This window comes from Copadichromis virginalis, linkage group LG3 (assembly GCF_057382275.1).
Source record: "Copadichromis virginalis isolate Kocher_CV1m ecotype Utaka linkage group LG3, C_Virginalis_male_GT1.1, whole genome shotgun sequence".
NCBI classification, from domain to species: domain Eukaryota; kingdom Metazoa; phylum Chordata; class Actinopteri; order Cichliformes; family Cichlidae; genus Copadichromis; species Copadichromis virginalis.
In genome coordinates this window covers 44,443,296-44,467,653 of record NC_140620.1, presented here as the reverse complement: position 1 = coordinate 44,467,653, position 24,358 = coordinate 44,443,296, and the positions used below count along the sequence as shown (strand labels likewise).

The 24,358-nt window shown below is 40.6% G+C and overlaps 1 protein-coding gene across 1 annotated transcript; it reads left to right on the top strand.

Annotated features, from left to right (window-relative positions):
- Positions 1–20,419: 20,419 nt before the first annotated feature.
- On the top strand, positions 20,420–22,951 carry LOC146714948 (alpha-2 adrenergic receptor). The gene has a single exon (XM_085452769.1). It carries the CDS (start codon positions 20,749–20,751, stop codon positions 22,033–22,035), a length of 1,287 nt encoding a protein of 428 aa, XP_085308895.1. The 5' UTR covers positions 20,420–20,748; the 3' UTR covers positions 22,036–22,951.
- The last annotated feature ends 1,407 nt before the right edge of the window (positions 22,952–24,358 follow it).

Sequence of the window (24,358 nt, the reverse complement as noted above, 5' to 3'; positions counted from 1 at the left end):
TTGTTGGCACAATGACTGGAGCAGCTCCATGTCGGACACAAATGCTTTTCATAGACTTTCAAAATATGGAAGGGATGACAGCTGCTGTCCATGAACACAGCATGCATATTGCATTGCATGCTGCAGGTTACAACTGCAATACTTGAGAAGGCACAAAAACATGCCACATGTACTTGTTTCCCTGATCCATGAAATTCTCCAGTTTCACACTGCTGAATGCTAAGAGCTGCGGCACACTTACTATGAGAGATGACGACATGCAGTCAACAGTTAATTGAAACACTAAATTTTCAGCCATAAATGTAAAACTCACAAGGCAGACTAAGACGGCATTGTCAGCTTGGCATCATATTTCATAAACATTTACAGCATCATTAAGGCTGTAATGAGACTATAGATTATTAATGGTTTAAAGCGCCCACTTTTAAAACACTAGATTTTTAAATATGTCAATTATGTGGAAAATAATCACTTTATATCTACAATGTTCTTCAGTACTGCAAATGGTTATCTTAATTTTAATAACTGGTTTATAAAAAAAAGCCTCTGATAGATTTGTAATAGGTATAATTAAGTTATATTTCCAGATAACCTAACAGGACAGTTTTTCTTTTGTTTTTTTAGCTTATCAGAAAAATATATATTAATGTGCAATCACACAACAACAACAACAACAACAACAAAGAGAAAAAAATTTAAAATAAAGAAAATAATAAAGAAAAAACAATGAATGTTTGGAGTTTGTGCTGAACAGTTATAAAAATAGTTGTTAATCAAGTTTGGTTCGTATATTAAAATTAGACATGGTAGATGAACACTTATATATTGTATATCTTATATTGTATAAAATGCTTTATACAACAAGCCACATTCATATCCATTCATACAACTACTTTTTTCTATCCTTAACATGAGCAACATACAAAGATAAGACCAAATCGGTAAACACAAGTCATTAAATATTTACCTATGTAAACATGTCATGGATTATATGGATGTTCGATGATGCTTTCTGTTTTGATTTTCACGCTGACACCAGGCAGACGTGAAACCGGCGAACACTGGTCTAATACAGCTCATTCATTAGTCAGTCATAACTCCTGACTATGCTGAAGACAAACGCTTCAAATGTTATTAGTACATTAAATGCACATAATCGGCTCACATCATCAACACATAAAACTTCTGTCAAGGTCGGCAGATTGTTTTCATCTAGTAGTAAGTTTTCGGGAAGGCTCAAAATCAAATATATTCAGTTTAAGAGAAACATATCTGCAGTCAATTTGTAGAAATCCGTGATCTTTGTAGATATTTGATTGCAGCATGTACTGTAGATGATGAGATTTCATGCAGTTTTATGCTGAGGATCATTATTATGAAGTTGTTCCACTATTTGAGGATGCTCTTTCTAACTCCGATCATGTTACTGACGTGTAAGTCTCAAAATGCTCTCCAGCTCTGTCTTTATGTTTTAGTACCACTTACTTGTTAGCTTTTTGTTTCAGTTTTCATCACTTTATGTGACTGTTACTGTAATCAGATTCAAAATTAGTAACATTTATCATGCAATAGCAGAATTTCACAGTTTAAACATGTTGCCTGTTGTTTGTATCTATGGTAAATAAAATATGGGTTTACGAGATTTACAAATGACTCCATTCTGTTTTATTTACATTTTTAAGAACTAAGCTTGTAATAAGCATTTTTTCTTAAACTGTAGGTAAATAAAGCTATGTACGAGAAAAGTCTCATTCCTTTTCTTTCATGGGTGGTTGCAATGCAGATCACTAATTTTGTTTCTTTACATATTTTTGTGAGTTAACACAGACACATAACAAAATAACTTCTACTCCTTCAAAAAAGAAAGTTTTTGGCTTTGAAAGTAAAATGAAGATGCTTTTAAAAAGTTTCTTTGCCTATTACTGATTCATATAGTCTCTTTGCGTAAAAATACACATTTAATCTCAACTTTGAAATGCCAAATCAAGTTTTATACATAATTATTTTCCAGGTGTGTGCTGTAATGTCAATGTATAAAACGTATGACTAGAAAGAAAAAGTCATGATTAAAAGCATATTAAAGCAATGATTCTGAATGTCGTGATTATCATACTGGAAACCAAGTTTGACTGTGTTATTGGTACTCTTCAAGGTAAAAAAAAGTAAGCTCCTGAGATGTTATATCACATACTTGACCATCTTATTTGGTAACTTTACATCCTCGTGGGATTTGCTGATATCTCTTTGTCTCTCCAACATGACTACTGAAGTATACACACCCATCACGAAGAGCTGTTCTGATGATGCCGGTATCTCTCCCTTTCTTTCTGTTTCCTTTGTGTTTCCTGGCTCTCTCTCTCTCCTTGCCTGTATCTGTCTAGGCGCCAGGTTCCTTCCTGTCAGGCCAGTCAAACAGCACTCCTGAAACTCATCCACTCAACAGGACTCTGCAGTATTTCAAACCCGGCACGTCTCATCGTTTGATGCCAAGTTGTTCATTCCTCCTATGTGGTACAAAGTTGTTGTTGTCTAGCTTTCCTCGAGTTATCGTTGACCTCAGAGTTATCCTCACTTCTTGGTCTCAGGTTTTCTTCCTCTACTTGTCAGTTTGCCAACTGACAAGTAGTCGAGCTTTGCCCAGCTTTCCATTTTCCATTCTCTCTCAGTAAAGATCGCCCGTCCCACTCTCTGCTGCACTCTACGCCTACTGGCCATCCTTGCTCTCCACTCCCTTCAGCAGCCGCAGCTCTGTGCTCCATCCTGTGCCAGCCAGCCACTCTCATGCACTCACCATCTTCCGGGTGGTGGGGCTCTGGGGCTCAGATCCAAATTGCAAAATTACAAAGACCTTGTTTCCCTGTGATGTTGAGAGCCTTTGGGCTCTGCTTTTGGTTCAGTTTTCATTCAAGTTTATTTTTGGACTCTTCTGTTGACATTTACTGTTAAGATTAGGTCTCTATAACCTGTTTAGGGACTCCTGCTCTTCTTGTGTGTGAAGACTTGAAGATTTAGTGGGGTGTTAATCACAGGGTGTTGGTTTGTGAGCTTAAATTGTTTTATGTGTGTATTTTATATGAGTGTATACTTGTATATACATTATGGAATTTAAAGTAAGTGGATAGGAACAAATGACTCTATACTTACACGGGGCGACCGTGGCTCAGGGGGTTGGGAAGCGTATCTGTAACCGGAAGGTTGCCGGTTCGATCCCTGGTCTCTGTCCTGGTCGTTGTGTCCTTGGGTAAGACACTTTACCCTACCGCCTACTGGTGTTGTCCAGAAGGGCAGATGGCGCGATATGGCAGCCTCGCTTCTGTCAGTCTGCCCCAGGGCAGCTGTGGCTACAACTGTAGCTGCCTCCACCAGTGTGTGAATGTAAGAGTGAATGAATAGTGGCATTGTAAAGCGCTTTGGGTGCCTTGAAAAGTGCTATATAAATCCAATCCATTATTATTATTATTACTTTATTCTATCCTTTTTGTTTAAGTATGAAGATATACATGATTTTCTTGTTATTTGTGTTATATTTATATTTATATGCAAGAAAAAACTGCAGCTTCAAGCACTCCGTGGTTCGTTTCGTGGAGGATGTGGATGATGAAGATGTTTTAGAGCAGCGGTCCCCAACCTTTTTTGCGCCACAGACCGGTTTATGCCCGACATTATTTTCACAGACCGGCTTTTAAGGTGTCACGGATAAATACAATAAAATAAAACTAGTACCAAAAAAAAGAAGATTTATTCATAACACACGTGAAAAGACCCAGGAAAACCGAGTTAACGATAAAAACGATAACAAAATAACGCTGAAAACCGATAAAAACCCTGAAAACCATACATTTCACACCTGAACCTCAACTCTCGCAGCCCAGTACCAAACGACTCACGGACCGGTACCGGTCCGAGGCCCAGGGGTTGGGGACCGCTGTTTTAGAGCCTTCCTGACACAATGTTACTGTTCATAACAAAAGTTGTCATTAAACCTAAATGACTCACAAGAGGTGATTTTTTTTTCACTCAGTGGTTTTCATTAGCTATAAGCAAAAGTCATTAAAATGAAAACATCAGAAGGATTGAACCCTGCCGAAGTCACTCTTCTATTTAATGAATACAGAACAAATGCAAGTTTCCCTGTTTGAATGACATTACAGGGAGTGCAGGATTATTAGGCAAGTTGTATTTTTGAGGAATAATTTTATTATTGAACAACAACCATGTTCTCAATGAACCCAAAAAAACTCATTAATATCAAAGCTGAATGTTTTTGGAAGTAGTTTTTAGTTTGTTTTTAGTTTTAGCTATTTTAGGGGGATATCTGTGTGTGCAGGTGACTATTACTGTGCATAATTATTAGGCAACTTAACAAAAAACAAATATATACCCATTTCAATTATTTATTTTTACCAGTGAAACCAATATAACATCTCCACATTCACAAATATACATTTCTAAACATTCAAAAACAAAACAAAAACAAATCAGCGACCAATATAGCCACCTTTCTTTGCAAGGACACTCAAAAGCCTGCCATCCATGGATTCTGTCCATGTTTTGATCTGTTCACCATCAACATTGCGTGCAGCAGCAACCACAGCCTCCCAGACACTGTTCAGAGAGGTGTACTGTTTTCCCTCCTTGTAAATCTCACATTTGATGATGGACCACAGGTTCTCAATGGGGTTCAGATCAGGTGAACAAGGAGGCCATGTCATTAGTTTTTCTTCTTTTATACCCTTTCTTGCCAGCCACGCTGTGGAGTACTTGGACGCGTGTGATGGAGCATTGTCCTGCATGAAAATCATGTTTTTCTTGAAGAATGCAGACTTCTTCCTGTACCACTGCTTGAAGAAGGTGTCTTCCAGAAACTGGCAGTAGGACTGGGAGTTGAGCTTGACTCCATCCTCAACCCGAAAAGGCCCCACTAGCTCATCTTTGATGATACCAGCCCAAACCAGTACTCCACCTCCACCTTGCTGGCGTCTGAGTCGGACTGGAGCTCTCTGCCCTTTACCAATCCAGCCACGGGCCCACCCATCTGGCCCATCAAGACTCACTCTCATTTCATCAGTCCATAAAACCTTAGAAAAATCAGTCTTGAGATATTTCTTGGCCCAGTCTTGACGTTTCAGCTTGTGTGTCTTGTTCAGTGGTGGTCGTCTTTCAGCCTTTCTTACCTTGGCCATGTCTCTGAGTATTGCGCACCTTGTGCTTTTGGGCACTCCAGTGATGTTGCAGCTCTGAAATATGGCCAAACTGGTGGCAAGTGGCATCTTGGCAGCTGCACGCTTGACTTTTCTCAGTTCATGGGCAGTTATTTTGCGCCTTGGTTTTTCCACACGCTTCCTGCGACCCTGTTGACTATTTTGAATGAAACGCTTGATTGTTCGATGATCACGCTTCAGAAGCGTTGCAATTTTGAGACTGCTGCATCCCTCTGCAAGATATCTCACTATTTTTGACTTTTCTGAGCCTGTCAAGTCCTTCTTTTGACCCATTTTGCCAAAGGAAAGGACGTTGCCTAATAATTATGCACACTTGATATAGGGTGTGTTGTGAGATCGATCAACTTTAGACCAGACAACAAACGACGGAGGCTCCGGAAAAGTGCAATCAAACGATGAGTTTTATTATCACAGGAGAACAACCAACCGTCAGCATACGGAATGGGTTGCTCTGACAAGAATACATTGGGTTCTGGTTTTATAGGACAAAATATCACACCTACGTCAATACAGTTCAAAAATACCTGGTGACAGACGGACAAAAGTTCAACTCGTACAGACAAGGGTTCATCACATATACTTTTAATAACTATAAACTGACATATAACTTCTCTTTTCTACATTACTTGCCTTTTAAGGTAATAACTTCAGGTCTTAGCATTTCTGAGAGCTAATAATGGACCCTCGTCATTAATCCCTAAGTAGAGTACTTTTGCAGCCAGTCTCAAACTGAAGTAGAAGACGCTTAGGCCTTCACTCAAACCTGCTACTAGATTAATATGTGTATTGTAAGCATGCATGCAATTAACCTGCTATGTTCTCATCTTCTCTCAGCATGTATCATCTGGACACTCTCACCAGTGAAGCTTAAAACCTTCTAGAATGGAACATCAACTCTTAACCAAGCACATTTATGCATTGTGTATAAAATGAACTCAACCTGTAAAAATAGAAAGGTCAATGTGATGACAGACATATTCAATGCAATATAAACCCTGTAAGAGATATTACTGATAAATGATACTGTGAAACATTTTATTAATACATTCTTCATAAGGCAAATTATATGGTAGCAATAAAAGAATCTCTGAATCCCAACATTCCCTCTTTTGACATTCCAACAGGAATGTCACCATATTTCATGTTGTATCACTCCCTGCCCCACTCTATGGGTTCCAGGTTCATCTGGTAGATGCCCTCAACCCAGCCAGGGTTCGCAACCCTCACCACTATCTTTACAAACAATCCTCTGACACAAGGAATGATACAACAACCAGCGATGACCAATATTCCCAAAAATACAGCCAATGAGCACATCACTGATATAGCCACACCTTTCCATTGTCCACACACGGATGCCATCCAGGATGCCAGCGGGTTTTCAATACCTGAGTGCTCATGCATGGTTTTAGACAACTTTTCAGGCCCTCCAGAGCTCGGGTTACTGAGCCATCTGGGGCAGTATTGTTGTTCCATGGCGTCCCTGGTAAGGCTAGAGAGTCTCAGCAAGTTGTAATGAACGTAGTTAATGCGGTCATCATTCTTATTAGGCGTTATCCAAAGGAATATACTTTCAAACCCCGAAGCTACTGGGTCTGCCAGCTTATACTCGTTTGTAACTCCCCTGGGCACTCCTATTGAGTCTATCCTAGTTGGAGAGTTTAACCGGGGGTCATATGCATGTATACCCTGGGTCCCTCTTTTTGCCAAAATGTGTCTCTTATGTCTAGCTGCTAAGGTACGTGTGTTGTGTTGCTGAATAGTCTTTACCTGATTTCCAATCAGTATGAGTGGAGCTCCCAGTCGCACCATTGCACATGTCCCTACGCTTCCCATTGGGACACGAACCAAAAGGGTGCTTTGCCCCCAATAATAATACAACCCACTTCTTGCCCATGTTCCAATTAATGTGCTCGGGTCACTCACATTATTTGTGGTTCTTCCCGTGGGTGTGACGGCACACCAAGTAGGGTCGATTTCTCCCACGTGGTACTTTACTTTATCTGTAGAAAACCTGAAACATGTATAGTTATCTTGTTTTGGCATAAATGAATTGGCATTCTCCGCTTGCCCTATCGTGTTTGGTGCCGAGATTATTCGTTTATCAGTTAGATTTGTCATTGAGTTTTTAAGTGTGACTCAGGCTTTGGGGTAAACTAAGTGTACCCTAATTACCCCAAACGAATCTGTCCCTGACACGTCCACCCCGATTACCAGATAGAATACGCCTCCCGGGCTCTCGGCTTTAGGCAGTATGTTCCATGGACCTAAGAAGATGGTGACAGGGTTATGAAAAACAGAATAAACCCTTTGAATTACTATTCCTTGCAGGCCTTCCGGCACATTTGGCTGCCATCCTACTCCTGTCCAACCTACCTCATTTTCCCAGGAGCACCACTGACCTGCTGTGTATGTATGGATGTGTTTGCCCCAGGAGGGGCTACAATAAGCATAACTGGAGCATATCATAGGGTGATTACAGACCCACATATCATATGCTCTCCAGCTGCTACTAGCTCCTGCACACTTAATGACGTCACACAAATCAAACGTGGATGAGCTGGTGGACCCTTTAACATAATTTAATTCTATGCCGTTGTATGTGCTGAGACACTCATCACCTTTACCTGACACCTCGCGCTTTAGTCTTTTCACCGATCCCGTTTTAGCAACTATTGTCTCAGGAAGTGCTGTGCTGGACTGGCATCCGCGTCCGACCGATTCACAAAATGCGCCCTGCAACATAGAGAGACCTAATATTTAATAATCCACATTTCACTGTTTATGCTTGTTTATGTTTAAGTTGTTTATTTCTAGTTTTTAGTTTGTTCTTATCTGTTTGGGAGCTGACATAGTCTCTATGGATAAGGGTTTTTTCCTCGGGTACCCTAAGGAGAAAAGCTCCAGAGAGGCGTGTTTCATGTTAAAAGTTAAAATATAACAAAAGAGATTTTGCTCAACAAAACAATACCTTTCAATTGCCGAACCCTATCTCTCCCTCATTTATGCATTGTGTATAAAATGAACTCAACCTGTAAAAATAGAAAGGTCAATGTGATGACAGACATATTCAATGCAATATAAACCCTGTAAGAGATATTACTGATAAATGATACTGTGAAACATTTTATTAATACATTCTTCATAAGGCAAATTATATGGTAGCAATAAAAGAATCTCTGAATCCCAACAGGTGTTCATGTCATTAGACCACACCCCTTCTCATTACAGAGATGCACATCACCTAATATGCTTAATTGGTAGTAGGCTTTCGAGCCTATACAGCTTGGAGTAAGACAACATGCATGAAGAGGATGATGTGGACAAAATACTCATTTGCCTAATAATTCTGCACTCCCTGCATGGAAAAAGATATGTTTTTCAAAATTTTTTTATGTTTTAGTATATACTATTACAATTAGGGATGCAACGATACCAATTTTTTCAAACCGATACTTGGATCTGAGTACATGAATTGGAAGACAGGTTTTATTTTATTCTCTGCCGATGAAAAATTAAATCTTAATAAAAATGACCACAAAAAAATTTCAAGTGAAAAATAAGCACTTCTGTTAAATTATTGCAGAGTCTCCACATTGTAATTTAGCAAAATATCACTAAACTATTGGCACTGTCTCGAGCTTTCAGAATAATAAATAAGCACTTCTGTTTGGAATAAAATAAATACAAATTAGGTTTGAGAATAAAATAAACTTTTAAATTATTGCAGAGTGTCCATATTGTAAACAAACAAACAAAATAACGAAAGTATTTGGCACTGACGAATAAACTCATCTGCCCGTGGATCATCAGTCCACTGTGTCGTTTAACCGAGGACTGACATCGCGCACACACTGCTTGTCTTTACCTCTTCAGAAAGTTTTGGCACCATTATCTCTCTGATGTGTGGGCGGCTGGGAATTTCATATCGCAGCTTGAGTATGCTGAGAAGACGATGCAATCCTATGTTTTCCACGACCGGCATTGGCTGGTCATCCAGAGGGATAAAATGAGTCAGAGCCTCTGTTATTTTAACTGCCCGTGGATTTTCTCTTGACATTTTTCATCGCTTTTCCAAAACCTGAGTTAAAGTTGGCTGTTCCGGTCCACACTGCTGACATTTTGTTTAGCCTAGCTACAGCAGCCTCCAGTTTCTCTTTTTTTATCTGGAGCTGCCAGTCTGACTCGTCTAACCCTGTGCCTGTTTAGCGCGGGATGTCCCCCTAGTGGCCAATCTAAAAAACTACAACAGAAATGGCAAGCCACCCTCTGATTAATGAAATAAGTTGGTATCGGTTAACTTTTATGAGTATGAGTCCATACATATTTTACAGTATCGGCCCCGATACCCGATACCAGTATCGGTATCGGTACATCCCTAATTACAATCATGCATGCTCATTTTAAAAGTTAAATATGTTTGAACTAATCACAGTGATCGTTGTTGTAATTCTATGGGATTCAAATCTTATTATAATTTGAAGCTTCTAACAAAAGCAAACTTGACAGTAAAAAATTTGAAAACCTGCTGGATCAACTCGACTCAACAAGAAGTTATACTGAAACAAAATCAAGTTTTCAGAAATTAGAATTTTGCTTTTGATCCATGAAAACAACAAACAACCCTTCAAAGCTTAGTTTCCATTAAAAAAAAAACATAATTATTTAAATATATTTCAAGCTTCATTTTCAAATCCTGGCTGTTAATCTGAAGGGGTCACGTGAAGGACACAGTCAGATAGTTTAACAGTGCTAATAAACTGAACTCAGTACAAATGAGTGTTCAGAAGAAAGTATTCAGGCAATTCTCTTTCTTTCCACAGGACAAAGGTTCAGGCCACTCTGACCTCTATTGCAGGCTAGATGAGAGTGTCTCAGGCAGGTATTCAGGTAAGTATTAAGCATGCTTTCGGACAGCTTTCCTAGCAGGAGGGAAAAGACAGGTGAAAGAGTACAGAAGAGACAGAACTTGATGCTACATCATACACAGAACAACAATAGGGCAACAAGTGGAAGTGAAAGCCAGTTTTAAGTACTGCCACCGATCGTGGGTGGAAAACAGGTGCACCAGCTGGAGACTTCCTGAGACCACGTCCACCACTGGAAGACAGTGGTTAGCAGTGTTGGGTAAGTTACTTTAAAATAGTAACTTAGTTACATTACTAGTTACTTCTCCCAAAAGTAACTCAGTTACTTCAAGTTACTCGTTACTTTCAAAGTAACTAGTTACTAGGGAAAGTAACTTTGGTTTTACTCAGAATTCTCTTGTTAATGTGTTTCTTCCATAACTTTGCCAGTCTTCTAGCTTGCTTACTTGCCACAGTGCACTGTGCCACCTACCAATAGAAAGGAAAAGATAATGTGCATATTTCCACGAGAGAAATCCCACGCCTGGACCGTCGTTGACTACTGCCATGATTCTAGCCTACGTCACAGCGTCATGTGCGCCTTTTACATCCAACACAAAAACTGCAGTCGTGGTGCTTTGATTTTACTCAGAACTCAGAAATTCTGCCTTCTGAATAGGAAGATGTAGGTAACACCAGACTGCAGATGAGCTGCATACAGGGCTGGACTGGGACAGAAAATTGGCCCGGGCATTTTGACTAGAGACCGGCCCACCATTATAGGAAAAATCATAAAGCCTTTGAATGAAAACAAACGCTGTTGTGACAGTGATGTACACTGTTCTGATGGTATATATGCATCAATCTATCAATCGTTTGTTGTAAGATTCAGATAATTATTTTTTAAAAGCGAGACATTTTAAATGAGAATAAGAAAGAAAAGTATTTCTTTGTGCCCCCCTTTCCCTGTTAATGCCCTACATGCCCCCCTGGCCACACTTTGCTAGATCCGCACCTGCACAGTTACCAGCTGTCAGCTACTTAGAAAAGGATCCTGGTGTTATTTGTCTCTCAGAAACAGTTCATAACTTCCCTTCAACTCATTCATGTCACCTAAAAGGTAAACCTGTTTCTCCATCACAGCTCTGATGATCCAGTAAGGACATCTCCTGGTTTCATCTTCATGTTTCCCTCTCACCACATATCCAAACCATATCATGACCAGCAGCTTTTTTGCAGCTGTGGCTCCAGCAAACATCAGCTGATACTAGAAATTAATATTAAATTCTAACAACAGCTGATCAAGCTTAAACGTGCTGCTGTTGTTTAGCGCGACATCCGCTGGTTTCCTCTTTCGGCGCAAAGTGGGCGATAAATAAACAAGAGAGGCGGGAGAAGTAGAAACGGGAGAGGGAGGGGGGAGAATGAAAGAAGAAGAGGCAGCTGTGCCGCAAAGACACAGAATAACTCCAGCTTTGTGCCTTTTTCATTGTAGCTGAATTACGGGACAAACTGTTCCTTTTCACCTCAATAAGAAACGCGTAATATTTTCTCTGAATACCAGACGGACGGTTGGCAACTCTAATAACTTATGAACAAAATAAAGTTCAACATCATTAACTTCATAGCACCACCCAGCTGTATAGAAACTCCGTCATGCTAGCTAGCACGCAGTACGGAAAAAGTCAGAATAACGAAAATAAACTCCACCTAAACTTGGTTCATATCTGACCCAGAGAGACTGCAGGTCATAACTTCTTACCTGAAGTTCAGTTCACACTTGGACCGGCGGCCGCCTCGGGTCTCTTTTCCTTCTGCGTCCCCTTTCCTTCATCCACCTGCTGCCTCCACCACTTGCTAATGTTACTGAATCTGTGGAAGCTCCGCGATAGCCACCACACGAAGTAACGAGTAACGACCCTATCTAAATCCCAGTAACGACTAACGCGTTCCTGATTTTGGCATAATAACTAGTTACTGTGCTCGTTACCACAATAATAACGTAGTTACTGTAACGCGTTACTTAATAACGCGTTAGTCCCAACACTGGTGGTTAGTAACACCCACACCAACATTCACACTGATAGAAGAAAGAGAGAAGACAGATCTGCACCTGGAGGACAAGTGGGGGGCAGGGACATGATAATGACGGCATATTCATCCCTGTGAACCAAAAGATTCAGTTTCAGAGTACTCTAAATGCTCCTTTTTGCACTGTATGACCTGTATGATGACTGATGACCAAACCAAACCTTCTGCTTGTGAGGAGTGTCCATGTAGAATAAGTCAATCAAGGTAAAATAGCTAGTTTCAGACAGACAAGGCCCAGTGTCAGAGAAATGAGGGTTATTTTGAAGTGTGAGTTATGTAGTGCTACTCTACAGAATCCAAGACAGAAGTACGGAGCTGGAAATGAGCACAAAGATCCACTTTATGGATAGCCTCCTGCAAAAGTCAGATTTAGGTCCAACTGTGCACTGCACCTGAAAGCACAAAGAGACTGGAGGATTGTGATTGGAAGTTTATATACAGGTTACTGGTAAAGTAACTAAGTGTTAAATCCACCGTATGACCGGTCGATTTTTAATCAGGCACAGAGGGAGAATTAACCAAAATGGGCTTTTTTTTGCCTCTTTATTCTCGTGGATAAAAGTGACACATTAATATTGTCAAAATCTCTTTCTGACACCAAACGTAAATTAAATAAATAATTCTGAATGACTATCTGCAAATAAATGTTGAATTAGGGCTGCAAGGCTTGCCATCCATAATGACTGGCCCACAAAAGGGTTCACGCTGGGCTTTCAGTCAGTCTCGCAATTTCTTGTCACACCTCGCCAATGCCTTTTGTGCTCATTTAAAAATATGCTGCTCGTTCCTCTGCAGCTCTGCAGACACCATCTCTGCTCTGCTTGAGGGGCTGCTGGGCTCTGGAGTCCAGTCAACGCTGCTGACCCCAAGTTGTAAGGACACTGAAGCTGCTATAATAGATTATTCACACATTGAATATTCTCTTTCCAGTCTTAATAATTTGTTGTGATATCAAGACTGTTTATGGTAATGGTGGAAATATTTCTCATGGAGAAATAATCTTTAAGGAGATGCAGATGTGAAGTGTAAACTTTTGATGGAAATACTTGATATCATGGAGAAGAGAGATGATCATACATATGATCATCATATTCTGAAATGCATCCTTCCACAGGGTTTTCTTTCCATATAGAAGGAAAAATAATTAATCCAATGATGAATTTGCGAATTTGCTCACTTACCAAGAAATGAAGTCTCTAATTTAATGGTATTTTCATTTTGATGGAGAGGGACAGAATAGAAACCACATTTTCAGAAAAACACTTTATGTAAAAGTTATAAACTGATTTGCAAGCCACTGAGCAAACTAAGTTTTCCATCTCTAAATAAAATATGACTTAGTAGTTGGTGGAAAAACTCTTATTGGTGAGCACAGCTGTAAGATGTTTCTTGTATTTGGTCTCCAGGTTTGCACAAATCTCAGGAGGGATTTGGCCCACTCTTCTGTACAGAAACTCCCTAAATCCTTTAATCTGTGACGGTTCTCAGTCATCCAGGTCATTGTAGTCTAAGGAGCTTGGAAAGAGAAGCATCTGGACTTCTTTAGGTTCCTAGAAGATCTTTCACCTCTCATCTGAGAAGCTTCTTCAGTTCTAAGAGCAACTGGTGAAGAGTCACAGATTAAGCCCTATGGGAGTGTCCCCAACAGGGTCATGGACCACACCAAGCCACACCTTCACACCTTAAGTAGAGGTGATTAGGTAGAGGATCAATAGGGGGTCCATGGCCCTCCTGGGGACACTCCCATAGGACTTAATCTGTGACTCTTCACCAGTTGCTCTTAGAACTGAAGAAGCTTCTCAGATGAGAGGTGAAACATCTTGAAGAAACCTAAAGAAATCCAGACGCTTGTCTTTCCAAGCTAAATCCTTTCTTACCTGCCCCGTGGCAGCTTGAACCATCAGCTCCCTCCACAGACTTTGTATAAGTCTGAGTCTGTCTAGGCCACTACATGAACATAATGTGCTTCTTCTTTAGCCGCTCCTTTATTGCCTTGGTGGTATGTTTTTGGTTGTCGTCATGCTGATAGACCCACCCATGACACATCTTCAGTGTTCTGGCTGACAGAAGGAGGTTCTCTTCCAAGATTTTACAGTACACAGCTCCATCCATTGGGCCTCAATGTAGTGAAGTTGTCCTGCACCCTTATGAGATAAGATTTTGGTGAATGTGGTCCAAACTGCCTTCAGATCATTAACAAGCTCCTCCTGTGTAGTTCTAGATGATCCACCACCTTTCTCCTGATCATCCTCATCCCATGAGGCAAAATCTTGCACTGATGATCAATTTATATTTGTTCCATTTCCCAATGATCACACCGATGTCACCAAGGACTGTTCATTTCTTTGCAATTGAGCAAACATACAAATTCAGCAAGGAATCAGATAATTATTTCCCCCACTGTACTCTAAACTAGACAACAGTCAGCCAGGCTGTGCTCGAGGCTTCCACAGAGGTAAATCAGAAAACACCTAAGAGGCAATTACCTAACACTATCACTACCTCACCAAACAGAGGGACTCGTCGAGGAAATCCATCACGCTGAATGAGTCCTAAATGTGTCCCAGTTTTATAAAAGGTAAACGTCAGTATAATTGGATGTTTGTGATGAAGCGGCACTGACAGTTTGCAACACAACTGGAGGCAAAGATTAAGCACTGACGTATTTCTCCTGACTAACTCTACAGTGTCAACAATTTCACAGATAGATAACCATTAGTCATAAAAGCATTGAGACTCAGAAAGAAAACAAAAGGCAAACAGAAGTAGAACAGACAAAGTTTTTTTTCTTCTCTTTTTGATGCATGTTAAGACACTGTTTAACCAGTAAAGAGCTACACAAGTAATTTTCATATGAACAAGGTTGACTCTTTAAAAGCAAGGGCAACTGTTTAATATGTTACACCATGTAAAATTAAGAAAAAATGCTTTCTAAGTGACTACAAGGTGCAGTGGATTTTATGCACTTGATGCGATTGCTTCCCATTAAGTTCATGAGACATAAATTTGGGATTTTGTAACCTCGTTTCTTTTTATGTTTCTCTGCGTCATTTATTCTGTTATTAAAATACTGCACTTACAGATGCTGTGTTTGTGTTTGCAAAAAGACATCACAGTCTGACAGCTCTACAAGTGCTGGAATAAGCTCATCTCTCTGGGCTGTGGCTGAAAAGTTGTCATTAGGACACGTCAGACTCTCAGCCCCTTTAACTGCTGTCTCTTGCAAAATATCATTTAAGAACTTCATTGTTCAAATCTCTTAAAGGGGGTCTATTGTGCTCATTTGCAACTCCACGATTTTATTCTTTGACTCTAGAGGGCAGCGTGGTGGGACCATTAGCACTGTTGCCTCACAGCAAGAAGATCCTGGGTTCATCTCAACATCTGGTTAGGGTCTTTCTGTGTGGATGTGATCTCCCCGTGTTTGTGTGGGTTCTCTCCGGGTACTCCAGCTTCCTCCCACAGTCCCAAGACATGGAGTTAGTGAGGGTTAGGTTAACTGGTGATTGCTAAATTGCTCATAGGTGTAAATTTCAGTGTGAATAGTTGTCTGTCTCTTTGTGTTCGCCCTCTGTCTGGCTGGCAAGTTGGGATAGGGATAGGGGGATAGCCCCCCTGTGACCCTGATATGGATAAGTGGAAGAGAATGGCTAGTATAAAATTGCTTTTGCATTCACAGTTCAGAATTAACCTTGTTTATTCTGTACTGATCCTCCTCTGTTCACCCACTCCGTGAGACAAGCTGTTTTAGCTCAGATTAAACTTAAACTTTCTCCTGATTGGCTGAAAAAAGGCCTGAACAGCAGGTCTGAGATGACCAAATTAACACTGTCCACTCACTGACATCACATGGAACCAAAAGAAAAAAAAGACCTGTGAAACTAAGTGTTTAGAGCAGTCTGCAGCTTTTTGAAACTTGTTTGATGTTTAATATGAGTATCCACTAAAAAATATACAGCATATACTGCATGACAGAAAAAAAGGAAAAGCATAATATGCCCCTTTAAAGGAAAACCATTCCTACTCCCAGTAGGAATTCCTAGTAATTATGGCTGAATGAGAGGCATTATTCCCCACCATCACCGAGTTCCTTAAACAAACAGGAATCATCTTTGCTGTCAGCACATCTCTCCCCTTGGACACTCCACACATATAAACCCGACAGGTCCTTGCTACCTGAGAGCTAACGCTGCAGCACATTTTTTTGATACAACAACAAATAATGCAACTTTGGGTAAAGGTGTGATTTTTTAAATACAATGCAGTTTTTTGTCTGGTATTTCACAACAAAGTGTAGGCACACATTGATAAGATGTGTGCCCACTCATCTGCAAGGACTGGGAGCTCTTATCACATTGATAAGAGCTTCCAGTCAATAATTGAGAAACAGGGAGTGCAAGGCAGGTTAACTGCTGAAATATTCATGCAGATTCAAGGCAATACTGGGAGACAGCGTGAAAGTGCTGCAAACTTGCTACTACTGTCCTTCCTCTCCTGTAAAGACACGAATTATAATTTCTTGGTGCTCATTTGGGAAACTGGATTTGGTGAAGTGGAGCTTTGAACTAGAGGTGTGCTGCTCACTGGTTTGACTCCCTGGGCGAACTTTTAGAATGAGGTAAGATGATGAGTCATGGTCTCACCTCCTTCTGGAACCACCACTAAAACACTGCCAAGGCCATTTTTTAATGTACTAAAGCTGCATGATTACATCTTTACCAACCAAATGGATGCTATACCCTAAATATATTATTTTTATTACTATCATTGGGAAGTAAATGAAACTGAAACCATCAAAAAATGACATATTAAGTATTTCAGGGCTCACTTTGAAAAGAAACTCAAAACTTTTAACTGAGAAGAAAGACACAGGAGGGTTTAAAGATAGATAGACATAGAACAGATACGGGTAGACATGTTATCATCCCCTTTTTGCCCCTTGAAAAACAAGAAAAAGAAACAACACAGAGAAGCTAGAAGACAAATGTATTGTTTTTTTTCCTTGTCCATTCAGTATACTTTGATTGTTCAAACATTTAATTAAAAATAACCAGAAATGTATAAAACACAATTCATTTAAATACCTATTTTAAGTCAGCTGGTGTGATGAGACACTTGGACTTAGTGCATGAAGTACTTCTAAGGAGGATGACTGTGTATCAATGGGATGCTGCTGAGTTATTGATGTAGATATTAAAGACACTGGTCATATTATTACATTTGTAAAGTGGTTTTACTTCAAACTTATTTTCATCGCCTTTTCATTTTACTTCAGATGCTTTGGCTAAAGGTTATGTTTCTACTAGATTTTCAACAGTTGGCATATTATTAGTCCACAGACTCAGTCACATCTTTCTGGTCTTGAATATAAAGTAAAGTATAATTGAGTGATGAATGCTTTTGATCGAGATCAGTGGGTGTCATGATTATCAACTCAGGCATCTCTTCATCTTAACCCTTGTGTGGTGTTCATATTTTTGTTACTCAGCCAGTGTTCATGGGTCTGGTGGACCCGCTAGAGTTTTGGCTTTCCAAATTAACACTATCAAACAATTTTATGTTAAATTACTCAACAGATGTTTACTTCATCCCAATTACAAGCCATATGAACAGCAAACATGGTTCATTTTTTCCCTTTACCTTTGTTAGATCACATTTATGAATTAATGTGCTTCTCGTTTTTGTTTTTTATAAAATGTTATAAAAAAAATTAATCAGTTATAATCAATTGGAGTGAGTGGAAAGACACAACACATTTACACGTGAAGCAATATGTTTCACAACTAAATGGGATCAGCTGCTCATCAATGGTGACATTAGGCCCTGGGTTGTAAAACAGGGGGAGGTGGTGCACCCCTTATCCCACACTGTCCTGATGGCAGCTAGCTTGTCTCTCTGCCGTCGAGCTAGTCTGTCGTCTCGGTTATCAAAACGGATAATCCTGGAAATTTTGTGGAAGTTTTCCAGAGACATTGATGCACGGAAAGGTTCTTGCCGGTTTCTGCATCCCACAGGGATCCTGTGGATTCCCCTTTGGACCTGAAAACTCCTGCAAGGATAAGAACCCCAAAGTAGGCCTTTGGGGTTCTTAGATGAATTTGGTCCATCTCCTTCCACCTCTCTCCAAAAAAACACCTTCCTTCTAGATTACTGCAATCCAGAATAATTTTCTGGATGGAATCTGGGATGAAAAGCTCAAATGAAGACTTGATGTCCTGCACATGAGTAACTGTCAGCCGTGTTGGCCCTGGCTTATCACAGTAACAGCTCTGCAGGGTGGCTCATTTCTTGGGCAAGAAGACCATTCAATGTCACCAGTTATTGACATCCATATTTCTTCACTTGCTGTCTGGTGGGCTTGTTCTGGTCCTGGAGCTGGCTGCAGATGGGGTACTTGTCTTTGTTTTGTTACTAAATGGTGCTCAACCTCATCCTCTTCTTCAAAGTCACTGTCAGACTCTGAATTTTCAGAAATGTGAAATATTCTGAAACCTCTTTGTCAACATCATCATCCGAAGCCCCTCTTCCAAAATCAATTGGATGGCCCTCGCAGCAGATAATCTTTTGCCATCTTGATCAGTTGTGATAAGGAACCACACTGGCAAAGTCTTATTTATAGTATTATGCCACTAATTTGCAGGTGGGACAGGGTATGAGAAAATAAAATTTGGATCCCTCAAGAAAGAGGGTAAAATGTGCGGGAATGTAAGAGCAGACGGTGTTGATAGTTGAATTTTCAACAATGTTGCAACTTTGTGCGAGAGCAGGAGGGGAAGAAAACACTATCAGCAGCACCAGAAAGGAGGAAGACAGAGTGTGGGAACACAGGACCTACACTTTCAACACTTTTATTAGACCTGGGTCCAGTGGACCCGAACACCTTGTATGTAATGTAAATGCGTGGGGGGAGGTACAGTATGAGGTCATTGAAAATTAGTTCGGATTTATGTTCTTCACAGAAAAAAGGCCAAAGCCAATGAATTTCAGGTTGAAAAAATAATTAATTGTTTAATTTTTCTTTTGAAAAAAACTGAAAACGGGTCTCGCAGACCCGAACACCATACAAGGGTTAAACCTATTCAGATGTATTCTTTAGTGTATACGTGCGTTCAAGCGGGTGGATGTAACACTCGGCTGCTGCAATGTTTTATTTTTCGGGTTTTTTCCTATGTATGTGGGAAGGATTGCAGGATTTTTTGTGCATACAAATGCGCTAACTGAGGTTGAAAATATAATTCCGTTGCAATCTGCTGAGGAAATCACGTGAGTCTAACACTGCTGCCCCACGGAACAGAATTAAAGCTGTGAAATTCCGTCTCTTGCGCTCATGTTTTCGTATATTTGGTAGAAGTAGCTGGCATTTTGAATTTTCTTCACAGTCAAGTTGTGTTATTCGTATTTTTTTTAAAAAGATCCCATGGGGCTCAGAAATGTTAACACTGGCATAGCTCCAGGCATCTTTTATTTTTTTAAACCTGTTAACATACGGTCTGTGCATCCCCCAGTGGTACTGCCAGATGTTCAAGTATAACGCACACCAGTGCATGCAGGTGTGTGTGTGTGTGAGGGGGTGGGGGGAGGGGCTCATGTAGCGTGGAGGTGTGTGTACGATGAGGTGAAACGCAGTAGACCTAGCAGCCTGCCTCTCAGCAATGAGCTCAGCTCCAAAATCCCAACTCTCACACTCCGCCTCCGTGATCTCCTCAAAACTGCTGCCACACACACACACACACACACACACACACACACACACACACACACACACACACACACACACACACACACACACACACACGGCGCTCCACAAATTAAATCCTGTCCGACTCTTGATCACACTTTCTTTTTCTTTTTTTCATTTCATCTCACACGGCCTGGCTGACTGTCTCTTCCCTTAACGGCCATAAACAACCTTTAGGACTCTGCAGCGGGGAAATAGTTGATGGTGATGAGTGCAGCAATACTGACCTCCAGTGAGTTGAGGTTTATTAAAGAGAAGAAGAAGTTTTTCAGGTTTTATAGACACTTAAAACTCAACCAGCACGTCAATATACAGAGTTCTCTCTCGCTCTCTTATCGACTTATACATTTTCAGATGTTATTAATACTATTTACATTAATATTTTTGCATCGGTTTGAGATCATGTGGACACAGCCTTATCACATTCCCACAATATGAAAATAATGTGTGCCGGGGGCGGGGCGGCAGTGGGTGAGTTTTATGAGAACAACACTTGGGGCATCATTAAGAGCGAGAGCGCACCATGCTGAAGGAAGGGGAGCTGCGGCTGGATGTTATTCAACTCCTGACGAACAGGAGCCGTGACAAAACTATACCAGGGGTGTCTTTCCAATTCAAGCAAGTTGTCTTGAGACACACCCGATCAACAGGCTGTAAGAGCCTCCAGAGACTTCGTTAACTGGGATTTTATTTTATTTTTTGCGTGCGCCCGTATCCATGTCGTCAGATTTGTAAATTAACCACGGAGGAACGCGTTTCTGATGGACTCTAATGACAGGAGCATTAGAGATCTGAAAAGAACTGACAAAATCCAACCAGGATATACACACACACGCAAATATATGTAACAATGGATTCGTTCAACGCCAGCGGAATGGATGCGTTCACGGTGATCCATTTAAATTCCTCCTGGACGCTGGACAGTGGATATTCTTTAGCAGCGATAGCTGGCATCGCCGCTCTCGTAAGTTTTCTCATTCTTTTTACCGTTGTTGGAAATATTCTTGTGGTTATCGCTGTGTTAACGAGCCGGGCACTGAAAGCCCCCCAAAACCTTTTCCTGGTGTCTCTGGCCACAGCGGACATCCTGGTCGCCACTCTCGTGATGCCGTTTTCTTTGGCAAATGAACTCATGGGTTACTGGTATTTTGGAAAAGTTTGGTGCGGTATTTATCTGGCTCTGGATGTTTTGTTTTGTACTTCATCTATTGTGCATCTGTGCGCAATAAGCCTGGACCGATACTGGTCCGTTACGCAGGCTGTAGAGTACAACCTGAAGCGGACTCCTAAACGCGTCAAGTGCATTATCCTGATCGTGTGGCTTATATCTGCGTTTATCTCCTCTCCGCCGCTCATATCTATCGACAGCAACAGTGAGATCAGCTCTCAGCCTCAGTGCGAGCTGAATGATGACACTTGGTACATCCTCTCCTCCAGCATCGCGTCCTTCTTCGCTCCCTGCTTAATCATGATCCTGGTCTATATCAGAATATACCAGGTGGCCAAAACCAGAACCAGAAGCATGTCGGGAAAAAAACCCGGGCCAGATGGCGTTACACAAACTGAGAATGGACTGAGCAAAGCCACCTCCCCTTTCCACGGCGAGAGGGAGAACGGTCACTGTCAGTGCCCGCCTACGCCCAGCCAACGCACCGTCACCGTCGGGCAACAGACTGAGGAGCCTGACATGGAGGAGAGCTCCTCGTCAGAGGGCAAAGGTCACAAGCCCCAGCTGCAGGAGTCCCAGAGAGCAAAGAGGATCAGCAACAAGAAAAGCTCGCTCTCCAAGCAATCCACTCGCATCAAGTCCATGGATCTGTTCACCTCCAGGAGGAAACGCCGTAAGAGCTCCCTAGCCAGGAAGAAGATCTCCCAAGCCAGGGAGAAGAGATTCACATTTGTCCTGGCTGTTGTCATGGGAGTGTTTGTTGTTTGCTGGTTTCCCTTTTTCTTTAGCTACAGCCTGTATGGTGTGTGCAGGGAACCCTGTAGGATTCCCGACCCCCTCTTTAAATTCTTCTTCTGGATTGGCTATTGCAACAGCTCCCTCAACCCTGCCATTTACACCATCTTCAACCGGGACTTCAGACATGCCTTCCACAAGATTCTCTGCAAGTCCTGGAAAAAGTCCTTTTAGCTGTGAAGCAGAGCTGCTGCATCACTGTGACAATCTTACATGAAATATCAAATTGAATTTATAAAAAAACACAGGAAAAAAAGGGAAATCTGTTGTGTTTGTTATGCCTCACTTCTGTCTCATTGTCCTGCTTTTCCAGTCATGACAGCGTGCACCCTTCAAGGAGTCCCCTCAAGCTTCAGCATAGATGTTTTCATTACAGACTTCTCACAGGCTTTCCCAGTTTGATTAATGTGCACCACATTTCTCTTATTCTCTATGAACTGTGCTGTAGTTCTGTATTAAAGGACCGATATTGATAAAGCCCCCTGTACATCCACAAAAGATGCACACACGGGTGATTTATGTGCCAGGACAAACCCCCAGTTCAGCTCAGTTTTTTCCATTCCATTAAACTTTTCTATTTTTTGAACACTAAGATCATTCTTCATCACAGATTTTGTCTTGGGTAATTAGATTTAACCTATTAATATTATTTTACACATTATTGAAAATATAAAAATATGCAGCCTACAAGCACAAAATGTCATAAAACCAGATCGTTGACAAGACAGAGTCTTAGTGTGGCATTTTGAGAAATATGCTCAATGGACTTTCCAACAGTCGGTTCAATTCAAATTTATTTATATAGCACCAAATCTCAACAGTCACCTCAAGGAGCTTTATACTGTAGAGTAAGGATCCCAGAATATTAGAAAGAAAACCCCAACAATGAAAATTTGATGACAGTAGAAAGGAAAAACTCCCTTTTCACAGGAAGAAACCTCGGGCAGAACCAGGGTCAGGCAGATATCTTCAGAAACTGGTTAGCAGTGAGGAAAGAGAAAAGTTAATGCTCTTTTTAATGGACAACATAAGAGAAGATAAGAAGAAAAGATGTCTGTAAATATGTAGCATGTTTGTTCATAAGCACTACCTTGACACCAGTGTTGGTCAAGTTACTTGAAAAAAGTAATCAGTAACTAATTACTGATTACTTCCCCAAAAAGTAATTACATTACTTTACTGATTACTTATTTTCAAAAGTAATTAATTACTTAGTTACTTAGTTACTTTTTAAAAACACGATTTACAACCTGAAGAGGTGATAAAGCGATAGATCTTTCAGCCCAATTCTACTTTTTCTGCATACTCCATCATACAAAATGTAATCAAATGGAAAAGTCTCTTTTTTTAACTTGTTTTATCAGTTTTAATCTTTTAACTTTATGCATCAAGCAAAAATGTAATTATCTGCAACATTCTCTGACTTGAATAAATTAGTTTAACATTTAAACCTATTTTCTGCACATTCCAGCACATAAAATAAAATATTTTTTGTGTTTACACTCACTCTTTCAAATAGATGCAAGTAAAACACAGCAGGAAATAAATAAAGTCAAAGACTCAGCGGTCCTGTTGCTCTATTTTCACCTGTAAAGCAGGACTGCGGTAGGCGGAGGTTTACCCTGGTGCAGGTGTGCCGCGGTCAGTTGATGAATCCGCGAGTTTCTCTGTGAGTTTCCCATTACGTCGTTGTGCACTCGGTGCTTGCTTGGAAGTTTAGGGGGGGTTTTTTCACTGTAAAAAGTTTTCTTCCTACGCACAACGGACACTGTTTTTGTCACTTTTTATGGAATCAAACTCAAAGTAAGGTCAGTACTTCCACGCTTTAAACGCTGCACGCTCATACTCTCTCCTGCACTCGATATATGATCCATTGTTGACCTGCACACAGCTGTTGTCACTAACGGCGCACTCGCTTACGTCACTGTCATGAGACATTCTCGCAAAAAAAAAAATCACGGTTTTAGTAACGCAGTAACGCAGCGTTCCAACGGGAAAGTAACGGTAATCTAATTACCGTTTTTGCAATAGTAATCCCTTACTTTACTCGTTACTTGAAAAAAGTAATCAGATTACAGTAACGCGTTACAAGTAACGCGTTACTGCCCATCTCTGCTTGACACAGAAATGTAACAAATTCTCACTGAAAGTAGCGCATTATATAAGTTTTGTTAGTTAGTAAAAAAGAAGGCTTTCTATTTGCTGGTCTTCAATGCACATAACAAGTGGAAAATAGAGAAAGTTAGTATTGCCATAAAACTGCCCCCCATCATTAAAAAGATATATGTGTTTGATTTAGATATAGCAAGTGTAGCTAAGCTTAGCTAAGCTGATACAATGTAACTACTGCAGAGAAATTAAAGTGATACTGATCTTCTCATCCAAGCTAGCAACAAGTCAAAGAATATTTCTCAAAATGTCAAACTATTCTTTAAAATGTTATTTAAAAAACAAAACAAAAGAAAAACAAAACTGTTAGTGTTAATGCCTGTGTGGT

Coding starts and splice junctions, on each gene's coding strand:
- LOC146714948 (XM_085452769.1), top strand. CDS start 20,749: ATGGATTCGTTCAACGCCAGCGGAATGGATGCGTTCACGGTGATCCAT.